This window comes from Tauraco erythrolophus, chromosome 3 (assembly GCF_009769465.1).
Source record: "Tauraco erythrolophus isolate bTauEry1 chromosome 3, bTauEry1.pri, whole genome shotgun sequence".
In the NCBI taxonomy this organism is placed as follows: Eukaryota; Metazoa; Chordata; class Aves; order Musophagiformes; family Musophagidae; genus Tauraco; species Tauraco erythrolophus.
The window spans coordinates 4,310,669-4,320,330 of NC_141467.1; the positions used below are offsets into that span (position 1 = coordinate 4,310,669).

Here is a 9,662-nt window from a genome sequence, read left to right on the forward strand (position 1 = left end):
CACACTCGCATCGCAAATAAAAATGCTTACCCAGCATTTTACTTGCTAGACGAATGTTTTTCCTCTTCTGACCTTAAACAAGGATTTAGCATGGTTTACAGATAGCAGCTACATTTCACAGAAAAGTGTTAAAAACTGCTTATGTGCAGAGGAACCCTGTGACTTACCTTCGGAGGCCTGCAGGGCTTGAGATCCCAAGGAAAGTCACAAGCACTTTGGAAAAGACTCTTCATGAGAAAAGGAACAGATCAGAGCATGATGAAACAGGAGCAGTCCCCCCCCCCGCAGGGAGGAGCAAGCCTGTAGACAGCCTTGGAAGCAACACAAGAAACTTGTAGTTGATGTGGAAGGACCAGGGAAGAAAACAGAATACTCTTACTCAATCCAGCAGATCCTTTAAACATAGGTTTAGCACATGAGGAAGCCCAAACTTCTACTTGTTGGGAAGAGACACGCTGGGCGGGAACTTTGTTAGAGCAGATCTTCCACTGGGACTCCACTGCAGAAGCCAATCCTATCCCAGCGTAGCACAGAAACTGGCTCTGAACCCTTAACGGATTTGCCTACATGAATAAATCTGTCTGCAAAGCTGTGCATGTCTTACCTTTCACCCTAACCTCCCTGGGAGCCAAGGGAAACAGGTCAGGAGAGGATGCTTCTCACCCAAAAGAGAGATCTAAAGCAGCTCAGATGAACTGTGCCCTAAAATTGTTGCCTTCTCTCCCCTGATCAAGTCAGCCTGGGGCAAATCTCCATCACCTGCAGGTGTCTAATCACGGGAATCTCACCACCACCACCTGTGTGGCTCCCAGCAGATATTTTATCCTATGCCTGGATTTTTACTCCTGCAATGCTTCCCAGCCTGTGATAGTTTTTGCTGGTTTAACTGGTGGTCTTACCCCGCCCCCCCACCTCCAGCACAGAGCAAACTGCAGCCACAACAAGCAGAGAGAGGAACACACTGCAGAGGGAAGCGCTTGGTGCACGCGGCCAGCACTCGTCCCCTTCCAAGGTGGTTTTTGTCACCTTCCCGATCTCCGCAGCTGCCACAGGCTCAGCGCCAGTTTGCAACAGGCTGCTGGGACAGGGAGAGGCTGATTTTTGAGCCCCAACACAAGCCCCAGCCTCTGCACATACCTTGCAGGAGGCCAACCCGTGTGGAGGCAAAGGGTTGGGACCGGCTGCGGAGTAGGGGTGTGCAGGAGAGCCGGGGACCAGCACAAGCCCCACACTGCCTCAGCAGTGAGGTGGGGGACAGGTGTAGCCTGAGTCTGCCACCATACATCATCCCATAATGCTTTGTGCGAGCAGCGAGTGACATATGTAGGGCAGAGGAGGTGGCCTGCGACAGCCCACCCCCACCCTCCCCGAGCTGATCCTGTGCCATGGGATGTCAGGGTGAAGCAGCTGAGCTGGGCTTAGCTGCCTCCTGGGATTAGCGTGGATGCGGCAGCACGGGCAGAAATTAGCGGGGCTGAGGATTTTGTCTTTCGGCAGATGCCAGAAGAATGGGAGCGGCTTAGGGAAGAAAAGTGATGACTGGTTCCTTTTTTCCCCCGTTTCTTCAACGTGAAAAATGAAGTTTTAGCATTTGGAAATGGAAATTTAGACTTCTAGGAGGATGTATGGAATGGGAGGCAGAGGAAACACTGATTAAAAAAACAGTTTGGATCATTAACTCGCTTGTTCTTTGGGCAGAGCTGACCACCCTGCCCGTGGTGTGAAGATACACGTTTCCAGTAGCAAAGGGCCCACGGCCACCAGTGTGCTGCCTGTATTGGCACCAGCAACAGACGGTACGGTTAAGGAAAATCCTTTTCAGTGATGATGAGCTTAGCTGTGCTCTGGGGAAGGCGTGGTGGGCACAAAATTCATACCCAAAGTAGGGCCTGATTCACGTTCTCATATTCTCCGGAGCTCTGCAAACCCGATTCTCTTGCTTTGCCGACCCCCCCGCAACCCCAAAAACCTCCGGAGCTGAACGATGCCGAGGTCACCGTGACCTTCCTCCCCCTCTTCCCCGGGGGTTTCCGAGGCTTCACAGCATCACGCCAGCCCCTTCCCTTTAGTCCGAAACCCCGGGGCTCCTCCCGGGTGCCCCACCGGAGCCGCCCGAGCGCCGCGGTACCGGCCGCGGCTCCGCAGGCAGCGCGCCCGCTGCCATCTAGCGGGGCCGCTCCGTCCCTGCGGCTGCCGCCGCGCTGCTCCCGCCGCCCCGGTGCCCCGCGGAGGCCGCAGCGGGCGGAGGCGGGGAAGGGGCGGGTGTGAGCACCGGGAAAGCCGCGCACGGAGGGAGAGCGCGCCGGCCGCGGGGTGCGTGTGCCTGGGCACGGAGCGGGAGCGCACCGGGGGCCGCGTGTGCGCGCCGGGGGTGCGCACCGGAGAGGGGCCGCGCACGGTGTGCGCACCTATCCGCGTGTGCGCGTGCATTCACCGGGGGGGGGGTGCAGAGCTGTGCGCGTACACGGAGCTGGCACGCACCCTCCGGCTGCCCGGGACGGGCGGTGGCACGGCGCCGGTGGCCGGGACGGAGGCGGCACCGCCGGCAGCGTCTGTGGCGGGGCGGGCGCGGCGGAGCACCGCCTCCCCGAGCGGCGGGGCGGGCCGCCGGCTCAGGCCTGGCTTGCGTGAAGCCTGGCCGCGCCGGGAGAAGGGCCGATGGAGGCGGCGGGCGGCGGGGGGAGCGGCGGCGGCGGCGGCGGGCGGCATCGCCCTGCACGACTTCAGCGGGCGGCTGGGCGAGCAGCGGGTTCACTTCCACGCCATGCGGCTGCGGGACTCGCTCTTCCTCTGGGTGGGCGCCGCGCCCGCCCTCGCCAGCCTGGCCGTCGCCATGTGCAGCCCCCGCGTGAGTGTCCCCGCCGCCCCTGCCGGGGTTCCGCCGCCTCTCCCACCCCGCGCTGCCGGGGACTAAGCCCTGCCCTCTGCTGTGCTCCGCTTGCAGGACAGCATCCCGGTGGCCGCCTCGCTCCTGGGGGATCCCTCCGACACCGCCTCCGCCTGCCTGGCCCAGCGCTTGGGTAGGTGCCGGCGCGGCGGATGCGCGCTCCCGGTGCGGGTGGGGGCTGGATCCGGGGTGGGGGAAGGCGGGGGAGGATTTGCCTTCCGGGGGCGCGGTGAAAACACGCGGGTCGGGCCCGGACGGAGCCGTTTCTGGTGGCCTTGGAGCCACCAGCCCCGGTCCGGGTGGGCGCAGGGGGCTGTCGGTGCGTGCTGACCCCGGCCGAGCCGCAGCCGGTGTCCCCCGCGGGGCCGGCCGGCAGACCCTCCCGGCGGTGCCGGTTCACCGTAGTTTCCATGACGATTCACTTTTTTTCCCGGCTGTGTACAAGTCTGCCTGACCTCATCTGGTGGGGTCCCTGCCTCAAGGCACGTTGAGCATCACCAGAAGCGCGTTATTTAGTGTCCTGACCCTGGCTTTGGGTGGGAGGCGGGGGAGCACACGCCTGTGCCCGGCGAGCGGGGATTCCAGTGACCTCCCCTCTTCAGAGCTGTGATACTGCTGTGCCCTGGGGTGATGATGAAGCCGCACCTCATCACATCTTACACCTTTTAGCCCTCAAATTCTGAGAAGTTCTGACCTGGATAGTCCTGGATCATCTCACAGATGCCAGTGTTTGATCTGGCTGTCCCTGCAGCATGTCGCAGGCACCTCTCGGGATGTCCCCATTTTCAGCAACATTAAGAGTGTCCTGCTATACCTGGTGCAACGCAGACATAGCCAGATTTCTGAATCTGAATGCTAACTTTCAGGCTCCTGTATCTCTAAAAAAATACCTGGCCTCATGGATCCCAGCACCCTCATGTTGTGGTTTAACCCGGCAGGCAGCTAAACGCCACCCAGCCATTTGCTCACTCCCCTCCCCAAGTGGGATGGGGCAGAGAGTTGGAAAAGAGGTAAAACTCGTGGCTTGAGATAAGAAATGTTTAATAGAACAGAAAAGGAAGGGAAAATAATAATAACGATAAAGGAACATACAATACAAGTGATGCACAGTGCAACTGCTCACCACCCGCTGACTGATGCCCAGCCAGTCCTCCACAGCGGCCACTGCCCCCTGGTCAACTGTCTCCCCAGTGATATTGTTCAGCCTGATAACGGTATGGAATATCCCTTTGGCCTGTTGGGGTCAGCTCTCCTGGCTGCATCCCCTCCCAGCTTCTCGTGCACTCCCAGCCTCCTCGCTGGCAGGGCAGCAGGAGAAGCTGAAAAGTCCTTGACTTAGTGCAAACATTGCTTAGCAACAACTAAAACATCAGGGTGTTAACAACGTTATTCTCATCCTAAATCCAAAACACAGCACTATACCAGCTACTAGGAAGAAAATTAACTTAATCCCAACTGAAACCAGGACACTTCACATCTCTGACAGCTGCATCATGCTGGTTACTCATCATCACCTACCAGTAGCTGATGCAGCTCCAACTGGTGAACTGCTGAAGTACCAGGTTTTATCAGGTTTTAAGTGCAAGATGCTGCGCTGCTCAATCTCATCTTAATTCTGTTGTTTCACTTGGAAAGGCCACATAATTCCGCTTGATTTTCTGTGTGCTGATCTTTGTTACAGGCAGTACGCCCTGAGTTTGTATTGTCAGGCGGTTTCACGAGTCTCCACCTATTACTTCTCCATGGCCACTAACGCATATATAAAAAAGGGTTGCTCACAAGACTGATCTTTGAAAAACAGTACTAGCATCCTTTCTTCATCCTTGTAACTTATCTTTTAATAGTCACTGTTGTAGTCTCCCCTGGTGGCAGCTCTTTCTCTACATCTATATGGACAGCGAGTCCAGAGGAGGGCCACGAAGATGATCCAAGGGCTGGAGCATCTCTGCTATGAAGACAGGCTGAGAGAGTTGGGGCTGTTCAGCCTGGAGAAGAGAAGGCTCCAGGGTGATCTTATTGCAGCCTTCCAGTACCTAAAGGGGGCCTACAGGAAAGCTGGAGAGGGACTTTTTACAAGGGCATGTAGTGATAGGACAAGGGGCAATGGATTTAAACTGAAAGAGGGGAGATTTAGATTAGATATAAGAAAAAAACTTTCACTCTGAGGGTGGTGAAGCACTGGAACAGGTTACCCAGAGAAGTTGTGGATGCCCCATCCCTGGAAGTGTTCAAGGCCAGGTTGGATGAGGCTTTGGGCAACCTGGTGTAGAGGAGGGTTTCCCTGCCCATGGCAGGGGGGTTGGAACTAGATGATCTTTAAGGTCCCTTCCAACCCTGACCATTCTATGAGTCTACATACTGGGTTCAAAGATTTCCACTTTAACTAATAATTCTGTGGGGTACTGTATAACATGATTTCTCTATGTGTAATTAGTGCATTGTCTTTCAGAAATCAGTAAAAATGTAGTCAGAGAGGGTTTACTTTGGATAAAGTGTAACAGTTTATTCCACTTTCTATTTGATCTGCTCATTACTCATTTCTTCTGAATCTTGCTCTAAGCTTGTGTAGCACTGGAGTCCAGCTAGCTCCTCTAAGTTGTCTCAGTGATTCCCACCCTCTCCTGTCTTTTTATTTTAGCATATGTGCTATCTTCACTCTTAAAGATTTGTTACAGATTTCGTAGCTAGAGTTGGTCATAGCTTGCCATTTCTTGCATTAGTTCCTTCAGTGTTCTAGGACAGAGGCTGTCTGGGGCACCTGATTTTTCTCTCAGTAAGTGGTATAAGTCTTGCCACCGTTTTTTTTCTTCTTCCCCTTTTTTTAAGGTCGTTTTCTCATTTCCATTGCAAATTCCACATACTTTGTTACTGAGATCTGATAGTGTTGCTTGGTACTGGGGTATCGCTTACTCTTTATCCTCAGAGCATAACACACCTTCCTATTTTCTTTTTGTTTGTATGCCTTCAGTGTCTGTCTTTATTTTGTCTTGAGCTTTCTGTGCCAGCTGCTGCCCAGCGAGGCCTTTGGTCAATATTCCTCTGTATCTGTGACATCTAACCTCTGGGTTGCAGATTTCCTTGCTAGTCAGTCCCTTTAATATTCTTTATAGATGCTATTCTTACTCGTGCTGTCCTGCTTAAGGTACACCGTATTGAGGAAGGCCTCTAGACCTTTTTCACCTTTGATTGGAAGGAGAAATTCAGTAATACACTTCTGGCTTTCAATAATTACGTGCTTCCTCTTCACCTGATCATAACTGACTTTTGAGAACAGAAATAAATCTTCTTTCTGAAATCCTATACCTTAGTATTTAGGCTTGCTTTTGTCAATTCAGGAATTTGTGTCAGCCCATGGTCACTTAGTCCAAAATGGCTTATTCTCCTGAAACTGGTGTGTCTGCAAGATCATCACTAAGCATCTCTGTACCGTCTTCGTTTCACAGAGTGCTTGGTAAGGAAATCTGTGTTCTGCCTCTGCAAGAAACACCAAGCTTTGCTGTTATTGGTGTTTAGTTTTTCTCTGGGAAATCAAATCCTTGTTACTCTCACAAATTCTATAAGAACAGAGATGCTAGTCACAGCCAACCCTGACTTGTAGCTGTACTTCCAAGGTAGCCTTTTGAACCATCCTGCCATGTAATCTTCAGGCAGGCAATATCTAATGTTTTTCTCTATGCTGTCACCATTTTTTTCCATGCTGTTTCCATTCTGGTCTTCGCAGGCACCGACTTAAGTAGCATACGATGCCATTTGAACATAAGTATTTTTATTTCTTATACTTCCCAGTTGCATTCTATCACCTGCCTTTTGTTCCTGCAGTGTCAGGTGTTTCAGGGCTCCCATGCATCTGCGTACACATTCTCCTGTTGTTTTCTTTATAGCCTGGTAGGGGTCCTAGCCAGAACAGATGTACTTGCTGTACTGGCTCTATCTTTTCCCTTCTTTCAAGGTTGTTTTTTTTATTTTTTCCTTTTGCATTGCTGAAGACACATTTTCCATTTCTATTAGTCTTTCTACCTATTTCTATTTATATCTGTTTGTATTAGGTGCAGGGATTGTTTCCCACCACCCTGCCTGATTGCTCTGGCACCGGATGTGTCCCATGAGTCAAGAAACCCAAATCCTAAAAGATTGTGTCCTGTAGGTTAGTGGATTCTGATTCTTGAGAAAGCCCTGTCTATTATAGAATCACAGAATGGTTTGGGTTGGAAGGGACCTTAAAGATCATCTCGTTCCAGCCCCCCTGCCATGGGCAGGGATGCCTTCCACTAGATCAAGTTGCTCAAAGCCTCATCCAACCTGGCCTTGAACACTTCCAGGGATGGGGCATCCACAACTTCTCTGGGCAACCTGTTCCAGTGCCTCACCACCCTCAGATTTCTTCCTTAGATCGGATCGAAGTGTGCCATCTGTCAGTGTAAATCCATTGCCCCTTGTCCTACCACTACACGCCCTTATCTGCATACCCTGAAATCACAGCACTTTCGCCCACAGTGACTGCTGGACAGTGCTGTGTCTTCATCTTCCCTAGGGACTGGCAGACTCCTGGTGAAGATCATCTCAACCTCTTCTTTGAGTCTTTCCCGGCTGGGCACAGTTCTCCTCCACCATCTCTTTTCCAGCACAAATGCTCTGCAAACTTACCCCTAACACTTGTTCTGTCCTTTCTCCTGCTCCCACTGGGCTCCTCTTCAACCTTGGAATTGGGCCTTGGCCCTCTCCATGAGGTCGTAGGAGTAGGTCCGTGTTGCCTTGCCTCTTGGCACTCACCATGTCCCGGATGATGGGCTGCTGAGGAAGCATTTTTGCCCACTTTGAGGGGCTGGTGCAGCAGGGGTCAGCAGCCAGGCTGCATGGGAAGCAGCCCTGCTGAAGGATTTTTTAGGCAAGCGTTGTCTTTCGTGGTTTTTTGCTTTACTCTGAAGTTGCAGATGCTCTTCCATGGGGGCATAAGATCTTCTCTCTTCTGGCCTTCTCACAAGAGTCCATGTGTCCAAATGAACCCACAGAAAAGGTCCCACTGGGAGCAGAGCTCTGCGAGCTCCTCAGCACAGGCAGCCCTGAGGGATTCACAGTGTTCCCGGGAACTGGAACAGCATCCCAGACACTCCATCGGGTCTGATGCAAACATAAATAAGAAGTTGAGTTTTGACGCTGCAGTTGAGTTTTGACGACATAGCTTCGTTAGATAAGGTGATGATATTAATTAGTTCAGAAGTAGCGTTGCATTCATTTAGGGCATGATGATGATGAAGTGCTCGTGCTTACAAAACATGCTGCTTTTTACCAAAAAATCTGGTGCCAAGCACTATTTTTTTTTTTGCAATCAGAGCAACGTGCTGCGTTATATATCAGCGTTTTGTAGTGCCAAGTCTTAGAAGGCAAAGGAGTCTTTGCGTTTCAGAAGCAGCTCTACTCGCTAAGCCAGGAAGCTGTTGGAATGGAAAATAATAAATTGATTTGCATAATGAAAACACCTCAAAAGTGCTGTTTAAAGTACATTTTATGTGTATAAATAGGTTTCCTGTAGTTAACTTTCCCGTTTAAAAAAGACTGAGATATTAGGAGTTCTGGCATCTTTATTTTCAATTTTTGAAATTCTGATGATATTTTTGAATATTCAGCAGAACACCCTGATTTCTCCCTGGGATTGTCAGCTCCCAGCTCATTCCGTGCCAGGAATGACCTAAATACAATTTTTTTTGTCTTCTATTTTCCACAGCTCGTTTTAAATTTAGTGCCTATTTTTCCTCTATGGTGCTTACATTCTTCACAAAGTTTAGCTGTAGCAGTCTGCAAAAAAGATTTACAAATTTGCTATATTACTGTGGCAAAATCTAAGTAGGATTCCCTTTTATTTCTAAAACACTTCTTGGTGTTACCTGTTCTAGTGTGATAATTAAGTCTTCCCGCCCCAGTGGACATTATTTTTGTCACTGTTAATTAGCTCTGTCATGTCTCTCTTCATTTTATTGCACCTCTTTCTAGGTATTTGTCGTTACAATAGCCTGGAGCTTGTGTTGGGTTTTGTTGTGTTCAACCCAGGCTCTCCAGCCTCCTGGAGTGTTTGTGGACACTGTGTAAATAAAGGTTAAAGAAAACAAAACTATTGACAGCAGGCTTAGAACAAGAGTGATGCACGCTTTTGGGGGCCTGTTTAGGGCTTCACAATAAAGCAGAACTTGGTTAATTGGGGCTTAATCACTTTCTTGTGCACTTTCCCTCTGCAAACGTTTTTCATGGCATAGGCTTACCATACACAGACTTACCAAAGACATAGCAGAGACTTAAGAAACTAGATTTCAGTGCCAAGAGTCCACTATAGTCTGAGGTTTCACTTAAACTGTACGATATTTAAGAAGTGTGCAAAAGCCACTAAAAGCACTGAGAGGTTTTCCAATGACTAATGGCTTTTTGCTCAGGCCAAAAACTAGTTCCTAGTTGCCAGGCTGGTATTGCCCATTTCGACGATGTGCCAGCGCTCGGGTACTTGTTCTGTTATTCCTTCATAGCTGGGTCCAGCACGGCAGGCGTGGAGAATGTTGTCTTAGAAATCTGCATGATACAGCTTTCTAAAACGCTTGCTTGAATACCATCATCACTTTTATATAAGAGCAAACTATGAATACTGAATACTCTCTTTTGTGTTTTAGCCAGCAAGACCAAAAAACAGATATTTGTCAGCTACAATCTTCAAAACACAGACAGCAGTTTCACCTTACTCATAGAAAACAGGATCAAAGAAGAAATGATGGCTTTTCCCGAGAAGTTCTGA

General features: G+C 50.4%; 1 protein-coding gene across 1 annotated transcript; it reads left to right on the top strand.

Moving 5' to 3' along the window:
- The first annotated feature begins 2,640 nt into the window (after positions 1–2,640).
- Positions 2,641–9,662, top strand: PSMG4 (proteasome assembly chaperone 4). The gene is given in 4 exon segments (XM_086609024.1): positions 2,641–2,682; positions 2,684–2,848; positions 2,945–3,020; positions 9,541–9,662. Coding segments are annotated over 4 exon segments (387 nt in total). The 5' UTR covers positions 2,641–2,658.